Source organism: Bubalus kerabau, chromosome 6 (assembly GCF_029407905.1).
Source record: "Bubalus kerabau isolate K-KA32 ecotype Philippines breed swamp buffalo chromosome 6, PCC_UOA_SB_1v2, whole genome shotgun sequence".
Taxonomy (NCBI): domain Eukaryota; kingdom Metazoa; phylum Chordata; class Mammalia; order Artiodactyla; family Bovidae; genus Bubalus; species Bubalus kerabau.
In genome coordinates this window covers 88,039,263-88,065,866 of record NC_073629.1, presented here as the reverse complement: position 1 = coordinate 88,065,866, position 26,604 = coordinate 88,039,263, and the positions used below count along the sequence as shown (strand labels likewise).

At 39.1% G+C, this 26,604-nt stretch overlaps 1 protein-coding gene across 4 annotated transcripts in view; it reads right to left on the bottom strand.

Moving 5' to 3' along the window:
* Nucleotides 1-1,057: 1,057 nt before the first annotated feature.
* OMA1 (OMA1 zinc metallopeptidase) overlaps nt 1,058-26,604 on the bottom strand; it is a 73,342-nt gene continuing 47,795 nt past the window's right edge. For all 4 annotated transcript variants that reach the window (XM_055585717.1, XM_055585715.1, XM_055585714.1 and 1 more), the window contains exon 9: nt 1,058-1,509. In XM_055585717.1, coding sequence (XP_055441692.1) covers nt 1,303-1,509 — 207 coding nt within the window. In that variant the 3' untranslated portion in view covers nt 1,058-1,302. The remainder of the gene's footprint in view (nt 1,510-26,604) is intronic.

The window sequence follows — 26,604 nt, the reverse complement described above, 5'->3', positions numbered from 1 at the left end:
TAACTCTTCTGATATTTCTAAGCAGAAATAATGATAAATGTCTCTTGTTTACAGTACAACAAACAAGTATAGGAACAGAACATGTGCAGATTTGTACTGTAGCAATTTGACTTAGCTGGAACTACATGCATGTCCCAGAATCCCTGGTCACAAACGGCTCCAGGCAGATTTGGCCAAAAGAAGAATTAACTTCAGATGCCCGAGGAGGAACTGAAGCAGCCATAGGATTTCTCTTCTTGGTTAGATGTGGTCACAGATACTGACACTGCCAGTTCCAGCCCATCCTAACATCACTCTGGTCCACGTCTAGCTCTTTTTTTCTCAAACACTGAACCAACTGACCAATAAAGACCCCAGGTTCACACCAGACAGCTGGCAGATGACACAGAAGTGGCATTCTAGAAGTATTTAATTATGGACGAATAATGTTTAGTAAGCTATAATAATGAAGTAAATGAGTTAAGCTCCTCCTCACACAGTAGCTTCAATGTGTTGATAATGTTCTATTAATTTATAGATTTATAGGGTATTTGTACACCCTTTTGCATGTATCAAACATTACATAACATTTTTTTAAAGGACAATCAGTGATATTAAACATCTGGAGATATTCAAATAAGTTGAGACCACAATGTCTAAACAAAACAGTGAGCTAAGAAATCCATCTCCACCATTTCTTTAATATTTACCAAATTATCATTCAGCAGTATCATTCACTGTGCATGAAAACCCTCCATCTATAGTCAGCTATCTTTAATAGTCAACCAAACTCCTGCGTTTGATAGCTAACCACCAAGATCATTTCTTAGTCTGTTTTATTTTCAGAACTGAAAAAGTAGATCCAGTGCTGGAACCAATGACAAGGATACATAACAGGCTCAATATTCTGTGTTAAAAAGAGTTGATCAGTTAAATTATCTTCATATTGGTATCAGCCTGATTCAACTCCCTTAACATCTGAGTTACCACAAGGTAATGAAATGAAACGTCTAAGAAAATAAGAAAAATAACTGCTAGTTCACTTTTGTGGATTAAAAAAAAATCAAGATTCAAAAAAAATGTGTAATACAAATTTATTCTGTGGCATTTTCCTCATTAAAGATATTTTTTAATTGATTAAATATATCAACATTTCATGAAAAATAAATACCTAGTATAAGAATTCAGATAATACCTGTAATATACATGATTTGACCCTGAGTATCCATTTTTTTCCTTTCAAACATCATTTTTTAAAAAATAACATGAAAATGATAAGGACTGCTGCATTCTTCATGTATCCTGTGTCTCATAAATTTTAATTCAGCTGCCAGTTCTTTTGTCCACTATACATGTTAATGGTATTTGCTTCTGGTTTTGGATGGGAAGAGCATCCATTTTCTGTTTAACAGTGATATTTAGGTCTTCTTTCTCTGCTTCAAGAAAATTCTTCATGCTGAGTTTGAATAGTAATCGAGGGTCTGGTCCAGAAAGTGGTGGGCAATTACAGGTCTCTCTAATTTTGAGAGCCTATAAAGAAAGAATACAATACAAAATATATACACACATATAAATTAATTAAAACAATGAAAAATAAGAATACATTCTGTATTTCTGCAATAAAGGGATCTTAAATACAACATGTGAAAGAGAACATATGTAAATACATAGTAAATAGTCATATTTACATGATTTATCCATACAATAAGGTATTTGCAAAGAACAACTGTATCTGCAATGACTGCCCACTGTCCTACTGGGGATAAACAAGGCTTCTTGGGGTATCTCTATGATTTGTCAAACTCGAAGCAATCCTGAGAATAATATTCCGATCAAAAAGATCTGAAGACTCAGATTTTTTTCAAGAGAGAAAAAAAAAAAAAGATGTGAACACACTGAAAGAAGATATACATAAATGGGACAGTCTGGGGTGGAAATGATGCTAATAACCTAGACAAGTAAGCAAATCAAAATCATGACACCTTTTAACTCCAGGGAAAATAAAATGCTGCAGGAAAAAGAAAAGTAAGCACAGTATACAAACGGCTCAGCTCTGTTTAGTGTTTACAGTGTTTAAAAAATCGATCTTTATCTATCCAAAAGGGGGAGAGCTATATTCATGCCTGTGTATGCACAGGATGTGACAGTGTGCCGGGAGCCAGCACGGGAGTTCCCACCCATGACAAGGTCATGCGGGAGTACCCTGACGGGGAAGGCGAGTCAGGGCTCAAGGGCGCCCCCCCGGACCTGCCTGAGCATCTACCCCAAAACCAAAATCTGTCTGTTTTACTATTTCACGACTTGTCACCAACTCTTCTGACATTAACGGAGGGCTATCCCCGACCACCTTTCTCTGTAAGAAAATCAACTTAAAACTCTAGTTAATAAGTCTCCTGGGCATAATAGGAGTATTTCAATTCAAACCCCTCTGATGACTTTCTAGATTGCCTGACAGGTTTGTTCAGACTCCTGCAGCTATGCATGTGATTGTTCACAGCCTCCCAACCATGAGAGGCACAGGAAGCTTAAGATATTCTAACAATGCAGAGCTTCTTAGAGAGTTAAAATTGTTAGAATAGAACTAGTAGAGGATTTCTTTGTTGAGCTAATGCTTGCTTCCAAGTTTCCATATCCCTTACCTACTGGGTCCCTGGGAGTGTATTGATTAATATAGTTGGTGTATAGAAATGTAAGTAGTAGCTTTAATGTTTGTAACCTTGGTCCCTTGAGTTAGTTCTTGTTATAGCCCACCACACTTTTGACCTATAGGAATGCAACTTTAATGCTTTCAGAGGGTGGCACCTGACTTTAGAATAATCACCTTTAGAGACAAATAAGTTTTCTGAAGAAAGGGTCATAAAATGTTAACAGGCCTCCTGGCCAGAAGATGATGTAAATCACCTAAAACTTTTGCACATGATAAGGTTGCAGAAAGAAAGCCTGGCTTCGATATGGATCAAGGACTGCTGACCTTGCATGACTCTGCTGCTGCTGCTGCTGCTGCTGAGTCACTTCAGTCGTGTCCGACTCTGTGCAACCCCATAGACGGCAGCCCACCAAACTCCCCCATCCCTGGGATTCTCCAGGCAAGAACACTGGAGTGGGTTGCCATTTCCTTCTCCAATGCATGAAAGTGAAAAGTGAAAGTGAAGTCGCTCAGTCGTGTCCAACCCTCAGCGACCCCATGGACAGCAGCCTACCAGGTTCCTCCGTCCAGTGGATTTTCCAGGCAAGAGTACTGGAGTGGGGTGCCATTGCCTTCTCCGTGCATGGCTCTAGCCCCCCCCTTATCCTCTATGCACAACTTAAGGTATAAAAGCTACTTTGGAAAATAAAGTTGCAGGCCTTGCTCACTGAAGCTTGGTCTCCCCATGTCGTTCTTGCTCTTTCCTTTTCCTTTTCAGGCTGATCCCCTGGAGCACAGGGGCCCTCTGCGTTCACTTTCCTGCCTGGGCTTCTAAGACCCACTAGAGAAGGTGCCTAAAGTGGGGCACCTTCCACGATTCGAGAGGGCGCCTGCAGCCTACGTGAACAGAGAAAATCCCGTGCTGGGGCTTTATTGGCTTTCTGCGTAAACCAAGGAGTATCAGCCTCTTTTCTCTCCTCTATTTTCTTAACTGCAGAATTCTTTCCTTATCTCTTTCTCTATTTCTATCCTTTTCGCCAATGCCGTCCTCTCGAAGGAATCCCTGGATCCAACCGGGGCTGGACCCCAGTAATTCTCATCCTCCATGGGGAGAAAAGAAACATATAATACCCAAAAACAAAAAGTTAGGAAATAGCCATATAAGCATGTTACATGGACATGGTAGGAAATACTGAAAGAACCACTTTATAGAGGTGCAGTTAGCCTTGAAATTGGAAGCAGGATAGGGAGACTGCTGCTTCACATACTAGCCTCAGAGAACTACGTGCTTCTTTAAAGTGGGTACATGGACGACTTTAAAACATGAAAACCAAAATAGAAATTTTTTAAGAGAAGAAAGTCTTGATTCTTAAGGGATTTTGAAAGAAACATATTTGAGGGAAAAAATTAGTTTAGTCTTTTACCGCTTCTAAATCTTGGATAGTGATGCACATTAAGGGAAGAGAAGCAGGGAAGGGGATGTGAGAATCCCTTAGAGGAAACGGAGTAGCCCCCGTAGTCAATGAAAGAGTCCGAAATGCAGTACTTGGGCACAATCTCAAAAATGACAGAATTATCTCTGTTCATTTCCAAGGCAAACCATTCAATATCACAGTAATCCAAGTCCATGCCCCAATCAGTAATGCTGAAGAAGCTGAAGTTGAATGGTTGTATGAAGACCTAACAGAACTTCTAGAAATAACACCCAAAAAAGATGTCCTTTTCATTAAAGGGGACTGGAATGCAAAAGTAGGAAGTCAAGAAACACCTGGAGTAACAGGCAAATTTGGCCATGGAGTACAAAATGAAGCAGGGCAAAGGCTAACAGAGTTTTGCCAAGAGAATGCACTGGTCATAGCAAACACCTTCTTCCAACACTACAAGAGATGACTCTACACATGGATATCACAAGATGGTCAATAATTAAATCAGATTAATTATATTCTTTGTAGCCAAAGATGGAGACACTCTATACAGTCAGTAAAAACAAGACTGAGAGTTGCCTGTGCCTCAGAACTCCTTATTGCAAAATTCTGACTTAAATTGAAGAAAGTAGGGAAAACCACTAGACCATTCAGGTATGACCTAAATCAAATCCTTTCCAATTTTACAGTGGAAGTGACAAACAGATTCAATGGATTACATCTGATAGACAGAGTACCTGAAGAACTATGGACAGAGGTTCATGGCATTGTACAGGAGGCAGTGAACAAGACCAACCCCAAGAAAAAGAAATACAAAAAGGCAAAATGGTTGTCTGAGGAGGCCTTACAAATAGCTGAGAAAAGGAGAGAAGCTAAAGGCAAAGGGCTTCCCTAGTGGCTCAGACAGTAAAGCGTCTGTCTGCAATGCAGGAGACCTGGGTTCGATCCCTGGGTTGGGAAGATCCCCTGGAGAAGTAAATGGCAGCCCACTCCAGTATTCTTGCCTGGAAAATCCCATGGACTGCGGAGCCTGGTAGGTTACCTTCCATGGGGTCGCAAAGAGTCAGACACAACTGAGCGACTTCACTTTCACTTTCACTTTACAGGCAAAGGAGAAAAGGAAAGATATACCCACTTGAATGCAGAGTTCCAAAGAATAACAAGGAGAGATAAGAAAGCCTTCCTCAGTGATCAATGCAAAGAAACAGAGAAAAACAATAAAATGAAAAAGACTAGAGATCTCTTCAAGAAAATAAGAGATACCAAGGGAGGAGCCTGGTAGGCTGCAGTCCATGGGTTCACGAAGAGTCGGACATGACTGAGCGACTTCACTTTCACTTTTTCACTTTCATGCATTGGAGAAGAAAATGGCAACCCACTCCAGTGTTCTTGCCTGGAGAATCCCAGGGGCAGGAGAGCCTGGTGGGCCGACATCTATAGGGTCACACAGAGTCTGACACAACTGAAGTGACTTAGCAGTAGCAACAAGGGAAACTTTCATACAAAGATGGGCACAATAAAGGACATAAATGGTATGGACCTAACAGAAGCAGAAGATATTAACAAGAGATGGCAAGAATACACAGAAGAACTATACCAAAAAGATCTTCATGACCCAGATACCCACGATGGTGTGATCACTCACCTAGAGCCAGATATGATCACTCACCTAGAGCCAGACATCCTGGAATGCGAAGTCAAGTGGGCCTTAGGAAGCATCACTACAAACAAAGCTAGTGCAGGTGATGGAATTCCAGTTGAGCTATTTCAAACCATAAAAGATGATGCTGTGAAAGTGCTGCACTCAATATGCCAGCAAATATGGAAAACTCAGCAGTGGCCACAGGACTGGAAAAGGTCAGTTTTCTTTCCAATCCCAAAGAAAGGCAATACCAAAGAATGCTCAAACTACTGCACAATTGCACTCATCTCACATGCTAGTAAGTAATGCTCAAAATTCTCCAAGCCAGGCTTCAACAGTACATGAACTGTGAACTTCCAAATGTTCAATCTGGTTTTAGAAAAGGCAGAGGAACCAGAGATCAAATTGCCAACATCTGTTGGATCACAGAAAAAGCAAGCGAGTTCCAGAAAACCTTCTACTTCTGTTTTATTAACTGCAACAAAGCCTTGGACTATGTGGATCACAAGAAATTGTGGAAAATTCTGAAAGAGATGGGGATGCCAGACCACCTTATCTATCTCCTGAGAAATCTGCATACAGGTCAAGAAGCAACAGTTAGAACTGGATATGGAACAACAGGCTGGTTCTAAATCAGGAAAGGAGTTCGTCAAGGCTATATATTGTCACTCTGCTTATTTAACTTATATGCAGAGTACATCAAGCGAACTGCTGGCCTGGAAGAAGCATAATCTGGAATCAAGATTGCTGGGAAAAAGACAAATAACCTCAGATATGCAGATGACACCACCCTTATGGCAGAAAGCAAAGAAGAACTAAAGAGCCTCTTGATGAAAGTGAAAGAGAGAGTGAAAAAGTTGGCTTAAAACTCAACATTCAGAAAACTAAGATCATGGCATCTGCTCCCATCACTCCAGGGCAAATAGATGGGGAAACAATGGAAACAGTGACAGATTTTCTTTTGGGGGGCTCCAAAATCATTCAGGTATGACCTAAATCAAATCCCTTATGATCATACAGTGGAAGTGAGAAATAGATTTAAGGGCCTAGATCTGATAGATAGAGTGCCTGATGAAACATGGACTGAGGTTCATGACATTGTACAGGAGACAGGGATCAAGACCATCCCCATGGAAAAGAAATGCATAAAAGCAAAATGGCTATCTGGGGAGGCCTTACAAATAGCTGTGAAAAGAAGAGAAGCAAAAAGCAAAGGAGAAAAGGAAAGATATAAGCATATGAATGTAGAGTTCCAAAGAATAGCAAGAAGAGATAAGAAAGCCTTCTTCAGCAATCAATGCAAAGACATTGAGGAAAACAACAGAATGGGAAACACTAGAGATCTCTTCAAGAAAATTAGAGATACCAAGAGAACATTTCATGCAAAGATGGGCTCAATAAAGGACAGAAATGGTATGGACCTAACAGAAGCAGAAGATATCAAGAAGAGGTGGCAAGAATACACAGAAGAACTGTACAAAAAAGATATTCACGACCCAGATAATCACAATGGTGTGATCACTGACCTAGAGCCAGACATCCTGGAATGTGAAGTCAAGTGGGCCTTAGAAAGCATCACTATGAACAAAGCTAGTAGAGGTGATGGAATTCCAGTTGAGCTATTTTAAACCACAAAAGATGATGCTGTGAAAGTGCTGCACTCAATATGCCAGTAAATTTGGAAAACTCAGCAGTGGCCACAGGACTGGAAAAGGTCAGTTTTTATTCTGATCCCAAAGAAAGGCAATGCCAAAGCATGCTCAAACTACTGCACAATTGCACTCAACTCACATGCTAGTAAAGTAATGCTCAAAATTCTCCAAGCCAGGCTTCAGCAATACGTGAACCGTGAACTTCCTGATGTTCAAGCTGGTTTTAGAAAAGGCAGAGGAACCAGAGATTAAATTGCCAACATCCGCTGGATCATAGAAAAAGCAAGAGAGTTCCAGAAAAACATCTATTTCTGCTTTATTGACTATGCCAAAGCCTTTGACTGTGTGGATCACAATAAACTGTGGGAAATTCTGAAAGAGATGGGAATACCAGACCACCTGACTGGCCTCTTGAGAAATCTGTATGCAGGTCAGGAAGCAACAGTTAGAACTGGACATGGAACAACAGACTGGTCCCAAATAGGAAAAGGAGTACGTCAAGGCTGTATATTGTCACCCTGTTTATTTAACTTATATGCAGAGTACATCATGATGGACTGGAAGAAACACAAGCTGGAATCAAGATTGCCAGGAGAAATATCAATCACCTCAGATATGCAGATGACACCACCCTTATGGCAGAAAGTGAAGAGGAACTAAAAAGCCTCTTGATGAAAGTGAAAGTGAAAAAGTTGGCTTAAAGCTCAACATTCAGAAAACGAAGATCATGGCATCCGGTCCCATCACTTCATGGGAAATAGATGGGGAAACAGTGGAAACAGTGTCAGACTTTATTTTTGGGGCCTCCAAAATCACTGCAGGTGGTGACTACAGCCATGAAATTAAAAGACGTTTACTCCTTGCAAGGAAAGTTATGACCAACCTAGATAGCATATTCAAAAGCAGAGACATTACTTTGCCAACAAGGGTCCATCTAGTCAAGGCTATGGTTTTTCCTGTGGTCATGTATGGATGTGAGAGTTGGACTGTGAAGAAGGCTGAGTGCCGAAGAATTGATGCTTTTGAAGTGTGGTGTTGGAGAAGACTCTTGAGAGTCCCTTGGACTCCAAGGAGATCCAACCAGTCCATTCTGAAGGAGATCAGCCCTGGGATTTCTTTGGAAGGAATGATGCTAAAGCTGAAACTCCAGTACTTTGGCCACCTCGTGGGAAGAGTTGACTCATTGGAAAAGACTCTGATGCTGAGAGGGTTGGGGGCAGGAGGAGAAGGGGACGACAGAGGATGAGACGGCTGGATGGCATCACTGACTCGATGGCCGTGAGTCTGAGTGAACTCTGGGAGTTGGTGGTGGACAGGAAGGCCTGGCGTGCTGCAATTCAAGGGGTCGCAAAGAGTCGGACACAACTGAGCGACTGAACTGAACTGAACTGAAAATCACTGCAGATGATGACGGCAGCCATGAAATTAAAAGATGCTTGCTCCTTGGAAGAAAAGTTATGACCAACCTAGGCAGAATATTAAAAAGCAGAGACATTACTTTGCCAATAAACGTCTGTCTAGTGAAAGCTATGGTTTTTCCAGTAGTCATGTATGGATGTGAGAGTTGGACTATAAAAAAAAAGCTGAGTGCTGAAGAATTGATGCTTTTGAACTGTGGTGTTGAAGACTTTTGAGAGTCCTTTGGACTGCAAGGAGATCCAACCAGTCAATCCTAAATAAAATCAGTCCTGAATGTTCATTGGAAGAACTGATGCTGAAGCTGAAACTCCAATACTTTGGCCACCTGATGCAAAGAACTGACTCACTGGAAAAAACTCTGACGCTGGGAAAGGTTGAAGGCAGGAGGAGAAGGGGACGATAGAAGATGAGGGCTGGATGGCATCACTGACTCGATGGACATGAGTTTGCGTAAGCTCCGGGAGTTGGTGATGGACAGGGAGGCCTGGTGTGCTGCAGTCCATGGGGTCGCTAAGTGTGGGACATGACTGAGGGACTAAACTGAACTGAACTGAACATTTCACTAGTTCTCACTGAAAAAATAATGACCTGGAGGGGTGGAGGGAAGACGTAGAGGACAGGACCTGAGGGAAGAAGTAACTTGGGTATCCAGAAGAAGATACTTCCAAAATGCGGCAGTGAGTGCCAGAACCTGAGATGCGAGAGTCATGTTCCGGACAGTGTGGAAGCCAGGACAGCTGCAGCAGAGTGGGTATGTGGCAGGTGCAGATCGTGTGGGATCTCACAGGTCAGGGAAGGGATCTGGGTCTTACTCTGAGTGCGCCTGCTTCTGACATCTGTGGGGTCCATGGCAAGAATGCAAATGGAGGCTCAGACACCATATATTTAAATATCTAAAATGACTACATAAAAAATGTTCTTTTCTACTTTGAGGAACAGACAATCAAAATGACACTGATGGCCGAACACAAAATTAGCATCCTTGAATTCACTGTAAGGTTGCAGGGAGCCTACCCTGGCTGCTGCCACTGGCCTGCTGTCCACTCCCTTCTCCCACCACAACCGCCCACCTGGCACTAGGAGGGACCTTGTGTGCGCGTGTCCAAGGGAAGAGGTCCACAGAGGCCCTGGAAACAGGCTCCAAAGGATCTGGGTGGGGAATTCCATTATGCCAAATGATGACAGCAGGTTCTTAAAAGGGACTATTCCCTTAGGTCTCACAGGAGAGGAGGGCATACAACCAGAAGCAAGTCAGAAAAGGGTCTTTTTAAATGGCTGAGGTCAAGGCAAGAGCTTGGGTCTAGGACTCTGACTCTGAATGAGGCTGTGAGTTACCAAAATAAAGAGGAAAAAGCACTGAAGTGAAATTCTTTGGTGATAGAGGTCTTGTCTGAATTTTCTTTGTATCTCACAATATGACAGAATGTGATATATACTCAGTGTTAAGTAAATGTTTGTTAAACTGAACTGAAAAAAGAAAAACAATGTTTCCCAGCTACAGCACTAAAGTAAACAGAAATTCAGACCCTCAGCCAAATGTTGACCTACTGTCCAAACAAGGATACCTTTGAGAGTGAAAGGAAATGCTATTAAAATAAGATTTACACCAAGACATCAGGCACAAACTGAGACTGTCCTGGCAAAACTGGGACATGCTACTCTTGCTTTAACTCCTTTATAACCATGCTGATGTTCTTTCCCAAGTGAGAAGCCATTCTGTCACGGCTGCTACATCACACGCCCAAGGCGTTCCTGGGTGTCAGTAAAGGCCCAAGTGCGGGGTTCAGCAGGTAACAGGGGGTACAGCTGAGTTTAACAATAAGAGATGTGAAAAAGCAAACAAAGAGAGGAGAATACCATCTCCAATAGTCTTGTATATTCAGTAAAAGCTCTTCTCTTTCCTTTAGTCAATACTTTTGCCTTCAACAGAAACTTAGAACCCAATACTGAGTAAAGTGCTAGGTATACTCGAATCAGAACAGTCATGATCCCTGCCCTCAAGCAATTCACTTTGCATTTCCCCATGACTGGGCTTGTGAATAGTTTCCATAGTTTTGTTTTATGTGGCTTTTATAAGTTACCCTGCTATGAAAATCTTTGTTTAAAAAAAAAAAAAAGATGTTATTTTCTAACCTCCAGTTGGGAAGGAAAATTCCCCAAAATAAAATGATCTGATCAAAAGCATAAGAACAGAGTGTAATTCTTGTGATATAGGACCAGACTGCTTTCACCAGGAAGGGTTTATCACCCTATAATATCATCATGCAATCATATCTGACCTAATCCATGTAAGAGTGCATGATTTCTATCTAGATAACTACATAATTTCAAACCTCAGAATTCTTAGAAATCATGCGTTAAATTTTACAGAGAAGAAAATTGAACCCTAGAGAGGTTAAGTGACTGGCAGGAAACAAAACACTGCCTAGTACTTGTTTATTTACTTGTAATTGCCAAAACTCGGAAGCAACCAGGATGTCCTTTGGTAGGTGAATGCATAAATAATCTGTGTTACAAGCAGACAACATAATATTATTCAGCACTAATAAGAAAAATTTTCAAGCCATAAAAAGCCACGGAGAAACCTTAAATGCGTGTTTTTAAGAGGAAAAAAAAAAAAGCCAATCTGTAAAGGCTACATAGTGTGTGATTCCAGTGATATATGTGACATTCAGAAAAATGCACAACTATGGAGACACTAAAAAGATCCTCGTTTGTTAGGGGGAAGGAGGGAGACAAGGATGGACAGACAGAGCAAAGAGTATTTTTAGGGTAATGAAACCTACACTATGTAGTACTATAAGGATAAATACATGTCATTATACATTTGTCAAAACACCACCAAATATACAACTAAGAGTGAACCCCAATGTAAACTGTGGACTTTGGGCTATAATAATGGTGGCAATGTACATTCATCTATAGTAACAAATGTACCACTCTGGTGCAGGATTTTGATAGAGGGGAAGGATGTGCCCACATGGAAGCAAGAGGTAGATGGGAAATTGTACCTTCCATTTAATTTTGTTATGAACCTAAGATCTGTCTTAAAAACAAAACTATCTTTTTCAAAAGCTGGCATGGAAGTAATCCCAGGTGGCACTAGTGGTAAAGAACCCGTTTGCCAATGCAGGAGACATAAGAGACGAGGTTCGATCCCTGATTTGGGAAGATCTCCTGGAGAAGGGCGTGGCAACCCACTCCAGTATTCTTGCCTGCAGAATCCCATGGACAGGGGCACCTGGTGGGCTACAGTCTACAGGACCTCAAAGAGTCAAGCATGACTAAAGCCACTTAGCACAGCACAGCACATGGAAAAGCAAAAAGGTTTAGAAAAAAGGAATTGGAACCCACTTTTGTTGTTTTTGTTTTTTATACTTCTGCATTACATGTACTAATGTGGTTTCTTTTTCTTTCTTTTTTTTTGCACATTATGTTTCCTGAGTAATCCTTTACTGAGTAAAACGTACTTTGGCAACATCTGAGCTACATTTCCTTAACTGCTAGAAAAACTATATATACTTCATAAAGGTTTATATTAGTATTTCTTCACACGTCAACTGTTTTTCTCCTCTACCTATCAAGCAGAATCCTGTTACAGACCACGTATATTTTCATCAAGTCTTCATCTGTTTTGCATAGTAAGATTTTTATCACATATGTTGGTAAAACATTCTTTTTTTCACTTTCCTTTCCACATTTATTTCATTATGCTTTGTGGTATCAACATCTTTTATTTTTTATAAATTCAAATCTATCTTATTAAATATGCCTTCCTCTCTTTTAAAGTAAGCAATGCTTTCCTACTATATAACTAGAATATGCTTTTTCCCTTACTTTGTTTTCTGTATTTAACTCCATGCACTGCACATAATAGTACTTAATAAATGCATGCTGAATTTTAAACAAACATTTATAGAACACAAGCTATGAATAAATCATTATGATAAATGTCATAGGAAAAACATTCTTAAGAGTTTTTACAGCCTAAGAGAAAGCAGAAATGCATTCACATAAGAATATACAGTTCTAAGAATCCCATGGAAGACCTAGCATTAAATATGGGATTAGCCAGCCTAAAGATTCCCACTAGGAGTGAAAGAAACTAACATTTACCATTCATTTTCTATATGTCTTGCACTGTGCCAGGTGTTCTATCTAAATTGGGGTTATGATATGAACTACTTTGAAATCCTGGGTTCAGTGTTAAATACTTATCATTAAAGTATCTTATAGTGGAGGTAGGGAAGGAGAAAGTTTCCCTTTCTTAGGCCAAGAGGGAAGGAGGCATGATCTCCACACAAATACATAAAACATTCATTAAACATCCAGGAGAGACTGCTATCTCAGTTTCCTTCTCCAGGGGATCTTCCTGACCCAGGGATCAAACCCACATCTCTTTATGTCTCTTGTATTGGCAGGCAGGCTCTTTACTACTTAGCTCCACCAGGGCTTCCCCAGTGGCTTAGATGACAAAGAATCCACCTGCAATGCAGGAGACCCAGATTCGATCCCTGGGTTGAGAAGATCCTCTGGAGAAGGGAACGGCTACCCACTGCAGTATTCTTGCCTGGGGAACCCCATGGACAGAGAAGCCTGGTGGGCTAGAGTCCACAGGGTCACAAAGAATTGGACACAACTGGAACAACTGAGCACTCACGCAGTAGAGAAGAAAATAAACATTCATTTCCAAGCATTTAGTTTCTAATGTCCATTAAATCTTATTTTTGTACTATTCAACTCAATTTTCTGTTAATTTCTTTACGTGATCTTTGGTTTTCTAAGAAGAGCAGAGTGCAAGCTATAATCACAATCCTATATATTGCTAAATAGCAAGCTAAACTATATATTTTATCTAATTCTCAAGCATCAGTGGATTTGGAAAGTTCACTACTGCTACTGAGTACTTCACTGACACTTTGTTGTATGTGTTTCATTTACTAAGGGATCTTTCATCATAAAAGGGGTTTCCCAGGTAGTGCAGTGGTAGAGAATCTGTCTGTCAACGCGGGATACGCGGATTTGATCCCTGGGTCAGGAAGATCCCATGGAGTAGGAAATGGCAACCCACTCCAGTATTCTTGCCTGGAAAATTCCATGGACAGAGGAGCCTGGTAGGCTACAGTCTTTGGAGTCAAAAAGAGTCAGACACGACTGAGTGACTGAGCACAAGCCATCTTAAAAGCAAGGAAAGTTGGTTTGGCTAGATACCATAGCAAAATGTATTCGTTCCATCGGTTTTTGTTTGTTTGGTTTTGTTCCATTCCTCTTTAAACTCTTACACTTCTCCAAAGTCTGCAAAGTAAGATCCAAAGTCTCTTAAAGTGTTTTTAAAATTTCTCTTTATACCACGGCATCTTGCAAAAGCCTATCTTTGCAATGAAGGGCAAACATTTGATAAATGTATGTATCTAGGTATGTTCATGTCAGGTTTCTCTTGCATGATGCTCTGGGATTCTTCTAAAAACTTTTCCTGAGAAATGTTATCTAAATTAAAAATGTGACATAGAAACTAGTCAAAGAAATGTCTTTTCTCTTGTCAAAAGACAAAACAAATGACCCTTATCACTGTTACATGCAGCCTGGATTTCCTTGTGTCTTCAATATGCTTCCATTTTTTTAAACACCTTTTTTAGCTTCGGATGTTTTAATTTGGTTGTGCTATGTATGTTGCTCTATCTCCGAGCATCAATAAGTCTTTGCTCTGGAGCATCAATTCTGTTCTTTCCAATAGCTACTCTGCAGTATTCACAAGTGAAGTAACTTTCTGAAGTGGGTGTGTCTTACATTTGTAAAGTCATTCTTTCTTCTTCCTGTCACTTTCAATGTAGCTGAATCAGCCTTATCATGCAGCTTTACATGGTGCTGCCTCTGCATGTGCAACTAATTTGTGCAACTAAACTAAGTTGTGTCCAACTCTTTTGTGACCCCATGGACTGCAGCACTCCAGGCTCCTCTGCCCATGGGACTTCCCAGGCAAGAATACTGGAGTGGGTTGCCATTTCTTCCTCTAGGGGATGTTCCTGCTCCAGGGATCAAACCCAAGTCTCCTGCATTGGCAGGCAGATTATTTACCACTTGAGCCACCAGGGAAGCATCTCTGATGAAGCAAATTTTTTAAATTAGCTTGAGATCTGCTTTTGTTTTTTTAGTTTTTCTATTATTTAAAGCTTATCTTATTCAAGGAAAATGGGCATTTGGGGGGCTTTGGTTTTTGTCGTTAATGCTAGATTTAGTTGAGATGAAGATCTTTGTGGTATTATTAGTTGAGGACTCTCAGACACTACCTATCTATTAAATATCAATACAATTATCTGTGACCAACCTTCCTTTCAACTCTTATGCACTAATCATCATTGTGATTTAAAAAAAAAAAAAAAAAAACCTCACTTACCTACGTCTTAAATCTACTCTTAAATAGGAGAAAAATGTGCCTGCAACACCTTTTGTTCCATTAGAGCTGACTTGGCTGGTCTGAGTTCCTTCTTCACTGTTCTACTTAGGTAGATTCCTCCTAAAGACACACGGGGCTTATCTGCTGGCTCAGACAGTAAACAATCTGCCTGCAATGCAGGAGACCTGGGTTCAATCCCTAAATTGGGAATATGCCCTGGAGAAGGAAATGGCTACCCACTCTTGTACTCTTGCCTGGAGAATTCCATGGACAGAGGAGCCTGGCGGGCTGCAGTCCATAAAGTCACAAAGAGTCGAACACGACTGAAGCGACTAACACTTTCACTTTCTGAAGACACAATCAGCTTAGCCTTTTAAGAGAGAGGAGGATATTTCTTCAATTAAAGACACTTCTCAGGTTGCTGAAGAACTGGATCTTTGGCAGAGTGCCGTATCACCACCTCACAATCACTTGCTGGCTATGAGGGGGAAAACCACATTCCCAAAGGAGGGGTTACGGTATCACCCTCCAAACCCTCTGATCAAATGTGACATCACTGAACATGGAGCAGCCAGATTCAGAGACTCCTGATGTGAAGCCATATGAAGTATAACTGCACCACCTATAAAATATTCTTGCCAAAAGTTAACTTCCACTTATACGCATACAGAGAAAGAGGCTGGTCAAGGCCACAAAGAAGTAATCAGATAAATCTAGAATGTGGGTCTAGATTTATTCAACACATCAATAACATGTTTAAAAACAAAGGGCAGGGAGACTGCTCTAAAATCACAGACTTAAGGGACAAAGCAGGGAAATGCTATATGGATTTGTTGGATTTGAATAAACTAATTATAGAACTATATTTTGGGATGATATTTGAGTATACAAAGGATATTTAACTTTATTAAGGGGAAATTACTTAGTTTTCTTAGCTATGATGGTGGTATGATTACAGAAGAAAACAGTACTACTTTCTAAAATGCATATTGAAGTATTAGGAGGGAAAGCCCTCATGTATAAGTTTTGCATTAAAATACTTCAGGGGAAAGAAATAAGAGAAGGGGCAAATGAAGCAAATGTATAAAAAACTTAATACTACTGAATGTGACTGAAAATGGGGGCTCATTAAATTATTCAAATTATTCTCTATCTTTATATATGTTTTAACATTTTTACCATCAAAAATAAAACTAAAAATCTTTTCTTAAAAAAAAAAACAACCTTACTTTTCCTTTGTCATTTTTACACTCCTATAACTTCAACCTTGATTTTACATCAATATCTTTTAATTCTAAATGGCTCACGAGAGGTTTAAATGTTTTTCCTGAAATATAAAAGCCGTCCCTTTACACCCTCTGAATTTCCAACTCTTTACCTTAATTTCTGAAGGTAAGCGTATACTTTTCAAAAGATCTGAAATTTTAGTATCAATAACCTCAGTGCAAAAACTCACTAGAAACAAATTTAAGAGAAAATAATAAGAACAGTAGGTTACCACTTCAAGGAATAGGAAATACACCAGAAAACACAATACAATGTGTGGCTACTTAAAAATAACCAAGACACTTGTTTTTTATTAGTCTGACAGGATGATCTGATCTGGTGTCTACTTGAAAGGTTAACAGAAGACAATAGGAAACAAAGAGAAAACTGTGAAAGAATTTGAAATGGGCGGTAAACGGTCATTTGCTGTCCCGTCAGGTGCATCCTTGGTATTATCTCTGTCTTTCATGGCCTTAGAGCTATTTTACCACACTCTAATTTGTAGAAAACTTAAAACTCTGTAAATGATACTTGTCCACAGAAAAGGAAATGAACTATATCTGGTACTACATATCAAGTAAAACAGCAATTACATATGCATAAAAAATAAACTAAGAAAGAAAAAAAGAAAAAGGAAAAAAAACAGAAAAAAAAATTAACGCCAAAGAAGCCTCATGGTTAGGCTAAAAGCCTCCTTTGAAAACAGAAACCAAGACATTTCAAGTGGGAAAAAAAAAATCACCTCCATTTTTTAAACATGTTTTTCTAAAAATATCATTACTTTTCTCCCCTTTCCTCCTAAAAGCAATTTTTTTCTAATAGCCCATTCATTTCAGCCTCAAGTAGATACACATCAAATGCACCATAATATTTTTTTAAGGTTTTAAGACAATGGTACTGTCAGGCTTACTGGTTTTATATGATTCAGAGGCCAATTCAATTACAGTAGCTGCTATGATATTTGCCTTTTCCTCAACACTCTTCATGTCAAACAAAATGAAATTCTGTGAGGTGAGCAGTATGTTTGTGTACATTGGCCAACAACGACATTTCACTTCAATGTTAAACACTCTCATATTTTCTCCTTATGAGATGTATAATATTAATGATTTATGCATTTACTTTGTCCAATTATAAATATGTAAGAATGATTTACACGTGAGTTAAAACCCCCAGCTTCCTGCAAGTTTAAAGAATCTGAAGTAAAATGAGATTAAAATGAATGCATTTATGGTCTGCCACTGAGTGATTCTTGTACCTAAAAATTAAATGTAGTAAATTTGAAACTCAAGATTTAAAAAATAGTTTACAAATAAAGCTGACATTGAAAGTTCTAAGAGTATTAAAAAATAAATCCTATTCAAAATTATGATTATAATAACATAACCCCAGACAACTAGTAATTCCAAATTAAATGCTCTCCCTATATACTCTATTATTCTCTATCCCCTTCCCCATGCCAAGGAAAGGATGACAGAGAGTTGGTAAGAGAAGAAATATAAAAAATTTAGTATAAATGCTTTCAGTTGTAAAATAAATCCTTCAAGTAAATTTCAACCCCAGGTTATTATACAATTTTTCTTATTAACATCTATTCATATAGTATAATGATACTTACAGAAAAAAATTAAATAAGGTATCTCTTTCAAGGACTATGTATGGTAATATATAAATTTAAAATTTGAATATAATTTTAAAATTGTCATACTATTAAACATCAACAGGTTGATATAACATCTGTTCTTCAATTTTTCACCCAAGTTGTTATGGTAACAGAATACGTGGGATATGTGTTTCCTAAATTTAACTGATTATTTCAAGTAAATAAAATTATAACATACCATATCATTAACTACAAATAATATCATTACTATAACTCTTTATTTATCCTTTTTAAATACTAGTGGATCACAGGACTATATTTAACTAGGCATTTACACATGCATTATCTCAGAATTCACATTTTTTAAAAAAGCAAAGATATTTTTTTCCAATTTGGAGGCTTGATTTAGAAACAAAACAAAAAAAGGAACTGGCTTATTTTCTGAACAATATACTAAACTAAAACACTCCAAAATTACATGATTATACTGTTTTTATGGAGCTGTAGATCACACTCTTTTCAAATACAACACAGATCCTGTTACTCCTCTAGTCCTCAGCTCAAAACACTCCACTGAGGCTCTCTTCAGTCATGTCTGACTCTGTGTGACCCTATGGACTGTAGCCCACCAGGCTCCTTAGTCCATGGTATTCTCCAGGCAGGAATACTGGAGTGTGTTGCCATGCCCTCCTCCAGGGGATCTTTCTGACCCAGGGATGGAACCTGAGTCCCCTACAACTCCTGCACTGCAGGCAGATTCTGTATCACTGAGCCACCAAGGAAGCCCCCACTGCTGCTCTATCTCTGAGTAAAACCTAGGCCCCCCCCCTTTTTTTTGGTGGGCCTATAAAACCTGCTCCCTCCACCTTCCCTTGTTTAACCCCAAGCAGCTACATTGGTTTCTTTGCTGGTCCTCAAATATAGCTGGCTCACTCCGGCTCAAGGACTTGTACTTACTATTCCCTCTGCCTGGACAGCTCCTCCTCCCAGGAAGCTACATGGCTCACTCTTTCCCTTACTTCAAGTCTTCCTTCAAATACCTTCTTCCCAGTGAAACTTTCTCTGACCCAACCCCATTTCAAACAGCTATTCCAGCAACCATGACTACCTCTGCTCACACATTACCTATCTGCTATGGAATGAACTGTGTCATCCAGGAATGTGTATGCTGAAGCTCTAATTCCCAATGTGATGGTATTTAGAGATGCGGCCTCTGGGAGGTAATGTTTAGATGAGATCATGAGGGTATGACCCTTGTCATGGAACAGTGCCTTCTAAGAAGAGGAAGAGACACAAACAGCAATCACTCTTTCTATACCACTCGGGACACAGTGAGAAGACAGCTACATACAAGAACACGAAGAGAGACCTCACCAGAAACTGAACCAGCCAGAACCTTATTATTGAACTTCCAGCCCTCAGAATTGAGAAAAGTGTATTTCTGCTGCTTAAGGCAGAACCCTGATCTTGTACCTTTAGCCTTCAAATCTGTGAATAAATTAATTTCTGTTGCTTAAGCTACCAAGTCTATGGATTTTGTTATGGCAGCCCAAGATAATACACAATTCCTCCTTCTTTATTTCCCTCCCTTACATCTATTACTGACTAACATGCAATGGCAGAAAGTGAAGAAGAACTAAAAAGCCTCTTGATGAAAGTGAAAGAGGAGAGTGAAAAAGTTGGCTTAAAGCTCAACATTCAGAAAACGAAGATCATGGCATCCGGTCCCATCATTTCATGGGAAATAGATGGGGCAGTGGAAACAGTGTCAGACTTTATTTTTTTGGGCTCCAAAATCACTGCAGATGGTGACTGAAGCCATGAAATTAAAAGACACTTACTCCTTGCAAGGAAAGTTATGACCAACCTACACAGCATATTCAAAAGCAGAGACATTACTTTGCCAACAAAGGTCTGTCTAGTCAAGGCTATGGTTTTTCCTGTGGTCATGTATGGATGTGAGAGTTGGACTGTGAAGAAGGCTGAGCGCCGAAGAATTGATGCTTTTGAAGTGTGGTGTTGGAGAAGACTCTTGAGAGTCCCTTGGACTGCAAGGAGATCCAACCAGTCCATTCTGAAGGAGATCAGCCCTGGGATTTCTTTGGAAGGAATGATGCTAAAGCTGAAGCTCCAGTACTTAGGCCACCTCATGCGAAGAGTTGACTTATTGGAAAAGACTCTGATGCTGGGAGGGATTGGGGGCAGGAGGAGAAGGGGACGACAGCGGACGAGATGGCTGGATGGCATCACTGACTCGATGGACGTGAGTCTGGGTGAACTCCGGGAGTTGGTGATGGACAGGGAGGCCTGGCGTGCTGCGATTCATGGGGTCGCAAAGAGTTGAACACGACTGAGTGACTGAACTGAACTGAACTGAACATGCAATAAATTGGTGATTTATTCTGTATATTACTAATTTATTCTATTCACTGTCTCTCACCCTTTACTGCCAAATAAACTTCCTGAGGGCAGGGGGTTTTGTCTATTTTGGTCACAACACCTACAATACCTATAATCTAGCACGTAAGAGGTAATCAATAAATATTTGTTGAAAAATACATCAAATATAGATTTAAAACATCATAAACATTAATATGCTATGGTAAGACAATACACTTCCGTAATGATCTACAGGAAAACAATAAAAAAGAAAAATATACAATCTTCAAAAACTTGAATTTTAAAACATCAAAGTTACCAAGATTTGTATTCTCAGAGGACCAAAGAACCTCATTTTCCTGACTTTCTTGGTCTTTTCCTATGAACCTAATCTACTACAGGCTCTTCCTCCTACCAATTAAGCATGGACTCTACCTAACACGGCTACGTGTCCAAGAGCACTTCCTGTGCTTACCTCCTAAGTGAACTCACTCACTCTCACCACTTCAACTACCAGCATTCCTGGTGATTCTGAAATCCTCATGTCTGACCGAGACACCTCTGCACACTGGTGCGATATTCCCAACCACCCTTTAGATGTACATCACTGTCTGAAATGGCAGAGGACAGGAGTTTTAGGTGCAACCCAACACTGTCCTCACTTTAGTAGGAAAGAAACCTTAAAGAAAATCTAACCCAAAAAAGGTAGTCTCTAAGATGACACAGACTCACATAATTCCAGATACTGCCTGAGGAATCATTTTCTTTCATTACAGAAATTAGACCTATGATAGTAGGGAATTCCGATCTCTGAATTATGACTATGTATTCTAATTAACAATATACTCTTGTACTATCAGTTTCACTTCTACCACTGAATTACTCCCAATATTGTAGTAGAGTTTTATTACCTTCAAATTGAATTTAATCACTTGGGGGGAAAAAATACAAGAAATTATATGAGGTTTTCAAATTAAGCTTCCGAACTAGAATAGTTTATTTTTAGAAGAAAAATATGTCTTAATTTTTTTCTTCGTCACTGGCTTCCAAATAACATAGCTGTTTCTCCAAACATTTTTTTTTTTCGTACTCACTACTCAATTTATTATTATTTTAAAGAGTTCTCTAAAGAACATTTACTACTTCTTTAAAGATCGTTAGTTATCTGATGATGAAACAAAAACCTGGAATTTAGGACAGGCTTCAGATAAAAGTTAGGTAGAACTCATTATCCAGTTTAAGCAAACCATGTATTTTTAGAATTTCATTAAGCAAAAAGCAAAGGAAATTCTAAGAGAAAACCATATGGTTATTATGGATTTAGAGATAGGTTAGGCCACTCCCAGGGTAGTATGAGGTTCCTGGGTCTGGGGTGCCACTAAGAAGACTCTCAGAGTCAGCACTCAACACAAATCAGCTACTTATGAAACTGACTGTCCCAGTCCCATGTTGTCTTTCAAGGTGAAGAACTACTACACGTTATATCAAGTAAATTTCACTGCTCTTTCTTTCTCACGTATTTTTCCTTAAAGTTAAGAGTAAAAATGAAATGTATTTAGGATAGGTCTCAATAACCTATGTCTGGCTGACCCAGTGCTCATAAAAGGCATAAAGTAAGCTCAAAAAATCAACAAATCCAGTCATCATTCTTTTCAAAATACATCCAAAATCTGACCATTTCTCTCCCGCTCTTCTGCCTCCATCATCTCTAACCAGGATTACTGCAAGAGCCTCTTAAATAGGCTTCCTGATTCCAACCTTGCCCCCCTATAGTCCACAAAAGAGACCCAGTGATCACTATAAAACACTTGAGCCAGATTAAGCCTCCTCTGCTCAAAGCCCTCGCTTAGCTTCCCATATCACTTGAAATAAGAATCAAGACCTTACAGTGGTTTAGAAGACCCCTCACGCCTCAACCATTCTCCCCTCCCTTACTCCATTCAGCCCCAGTGTCTTGCTATTCCTTGAATATACCAAGCAAGCACAGTCTCACTTCCGGTCCTGGGCATTAGCTGCTTCCTCAGCCTAGAAGACTCTTCCTCCAGATATCCACAGGACTTGCTCCCCTGCTCCTTTCCAGATTCTGTGTATTAAGGTCTTCCTTGACAAATGAACACTGACTAGTATACCTTCTGTTGCCCAGGCCTCTCTCCCACCTTTCATCCGCTTTGTTTTTCTGCAACGTGCTTATAACTGCTTGACATACTATATGTATGTTTGTTGGCTTGTTTATTATTTGCATTCCTTAACTAGAATGTTAGCTCTAAGAAAACAAGAGGCTGCTTTGTTCCTTGCTCACTCCCCAGCACAATACAACACAGAACAGTACATTAGCAATGAATATTAATAAATGTTGATCATACGAAGAAATGAATGAATCCTGTGGTAGTTTCTTACCACAAATAAGAGGCTTACCCCCAAAATAAGGTTATTATTATTACACCAAGTAATAAGGTTATTTTTCCTTCACAATGTATACCATTGTATTCTACTTTTCTTATGATAAATAATATTCCTTATTATATTAAGAATCATTTTTTACTTATTTTAGCATCTTAAAATATCAAGACTATGTATTATTTCTTTTGCATCCTTCTTATAGCAGGTACTCAATGTTTGTTCTTCTGAATTTGAAGTCATATTTAAAGAGATGTTTATAATATATCTGTATCTGTTGTGTTATCCCTTTAGCAATTAGCCCAAGACTAATTCTTAAATTGGTAACGAATATTCTGCTTTTAAGCAAGTGAGGCAGAAGAGAGGATGTAGGCTGCCTTAGAGATGATTGACATTCATTTTATACCTATGTGGAAAGCACAGAAAACATTCTGAATATGTTAAATCAAAAGATTTTTAGAAGAGAGTGAATACTACTTGGGAGAAAGCTGTTTTGGCTTGATCCATTAATGAATTCTACAAAGGAAAAAAAAAAAGAGCACACAGCACACACTTTATTCTATCTTTTAAGAGAACTAACCAGAAAGCAAACTAATCTGAAGGTTTTTTTTTTTTTTCCCTAAAAAACAAAACAAAACAAATTCCAGCATTACTACTGGAATTAATACTCAACCCAAAATTTCACACAATTCATTAACTGGTATTTTTAATGATAAGCTTAAATCACGGGGGAGGAGCCAAGATGGCGGAGGAGTAGGACGGGGAGAACACTTTCTCCCCCACAAATTCATCAAAAGAGCATTTAAACGTCGAGTAAATTCCACAAAACAACTTCTGAATGCCGGCAGAGGACATCAGGCACCCAGAAAAGCAGCCCAACTCTTCGAAAGGAGAGAGAAGAAATACAGCTCCATCCACCAGAACATCGACACAAGCTTCCCTAACCAGGAAACCTTGACAAGCCACCTGTACAAACCCACACACAGCGAGGAAACGCCACAATAAAGAGAACTCCACAAACTGCCAGAATACAGAAAGGACACCCCAAACTCAGCAATTTAAACAAGATGAAGAGACAGAGGAATACCCAGCAGATAAAGGAACAGGATAAATGCCCACCAAACCAAACAAAAGAGGAAGAGATAGGAATCTACCTGATAAAGAATTCCAAATAATGATAGTGAAATTGATCCAAAATCTTGAAATTAAAATGGAATCACGGATAAATAGCCTGGAGGCAAGGATTGAGAAGATGCAAGAAAGGTTTAACAAGGACTTAGAAGAAATAAAAAAGAGTCAATATATAATGAATAATGCAATAAGTGAAATTAAAAACACTCTGGAGGCAACAAATAGTAGAATAACAGAGGCAGAAGATAGGATTAGTGAATTAGAAGATAGAATGGTAGAAATAAATGAATCAGAGAGGATAAAAGAAAAACGAATTAAAAGAAATGAGGACAATCTCAGAGACCTCCAGGACAATATTAAACGCTACAACATTCGAATCATAGAGGTCCCAGAAGAAGAAGACAAAAAGAAAGACCATGAGAAAATACTTGAGGAGATAATAGTTGAAAACTTCCCTAAAATGGGGAAGGAAATAATCACCCAAGTCCAAGAAACCCAGAGAGTCCCAAACAGGATAAACCCAAGGCGAAACACCCCAAGACACATAGTAATCAAGTTAACAAAGATCAAACACAAAGAACAAATATTAAAAGCAGCAAGGGAAAAACAACAAATAACACACAAGGGAATACCCATAAGGATAACAGCTGATCTTTCAATAGAAACTCTTCAAGCCAGGAGGGAATGGCAAGACATACTTAAAATGATGAAAGAAAATAACCTACAGCCCAGATTATTATACCCAGCAAGGATCTCATTCAAGTATGAAGGAGAAATCAAAAGCTTTTCAGACAAGCAAAAGCGGAGAGAATTCTGCACCACCAAACCAGCTCTCCAACAAATACTAAAGGATATTCTCTAGACAGGAAACACAAAAATTGTGTATAAATTCGAACCCAAAACAATAAAGTAAATGGCAACGGGGTCATACTTATCAGTAATTACCTTAAACGTAAATGGGGTGAATGCCCCAACCAAAAGACAAAGACTGGCTGAATGGATACAAAAACAAGACCCCTACATATGTTGTCTACAAGAGACCCACCTCAAAACAGGGGACACATACAGACTGAAAGTGTAGGGCTGGAAAAAGACTTTCCATGCAAATAGGGACCAAAAGAAAGCAGGAGTAGCAATACTCATATCAGATAAAATAGACTTTAAAACAAAGACTATGAAAAGAGACAAACATGGTCACTACATAATGATCAAAGGATCAATCCAAAAAGAAGATATAACAATTATAAATATATATGCACCCAACACGGGAGCACCGCAGTATGTAAGACAAATGCTAACAAGTATGAAAGAAGAAATTAACAATAACACAATAATAGTGGGAGACTTTAATACCCCACTCACACCTATGGATAGATCAACTAAACAGAAAATTAACAAGGAAACACAAACTTTAAACGATACAATAGACCAGTTAGACCTAATTGATATCTATAGGACATTTCATCCCAAAACAATGAATTTCACCTTCTTCTCAAGCGCACATGGAACCTTCTCCAGGATAGATCACATCCTGGGCCATAAAGCTAGCCTTGGTAAATTCAAAAAAATAGAAATCATTCCAAGCATCTTTTCTGACCACAATGCAGTAAGATTAGATCTCAATTACAGGAGAAAAACTATTAAAAAATCCAACATATGGAGGCTGAACAACACGCTGCTGAATAACCAACAAATCACAGAAGAAATCAAAAAAGAAATCAAAATTTGCATAGAAACGAATGAAAATGAAAACACAACAACCCAAAACCTGTGGGACATGGTAAAAGCAGTCCTAAGGGGAAAGTTCATAGCAATACAGGCACACCTCAAGAAACAAGAAAAAAGTCAAATAAATAACCTAACTCTACACCTAAAGCAACTAGAAAAGGAAGAAATGAAGAACCCCAGGGTTAGTAGAAGGAAAGAAATCTTAAAAATTAGAGCAGAAATAAATGCAAAAGAAACAAAAGAGACCATAGCAAAAATCAACAAAACCAAAAGCCGGTTCTTTGAAAGGATAAATAAAATTGACAAACCATTAGCCAGACTCATCAGGAAACAAAGGGAGAAAAATCAAATCAATAAAATCAGAAATGAAAATGGAGAGATCACAACAGACAACACAGAAATACAAAGGATCATAAGAGACTACTATCAACAATTATATGCCAATAAAATGGACAACGAGGAAGAAATGGACAAATTCTTAGAAAAGTACAACTTTCCAAAACTCGACCAGGAAGAAATAGAAAAACTTAACAGACCCATCACAAGCACGGAAATTGAAACTGTAATAAAAAATCTCCCGGCAAACAAAAGCCCAGGTCCAGACGGCTTCACAGCTGAATTCTACCAAAAATTTAGAGAAGAGCTAACACCTATCCTGCTCAAACTCTTCCAGAAAATTGCAGAGGATGGTAAACTTCCAAACTCATTCTATGAGGCCACCATCACCCTAATACCAAAACCTGACAAAGATCCCACAAAAAAAGAAAACTACAGGCCAATATCACTGATGAACATAGATGCAAAAATCCTTAACAAAATTCTAGCAATCAGAATCCAACAACACATTAAAAAGATCATACACCATGACCAAGTGGGCTTTATCCCAGGGATGCAAGGATTCTTCAACATCCGCAAATCAATCAATGTAATACACCACATTAACAAATTGAAAAATAAAAACCAT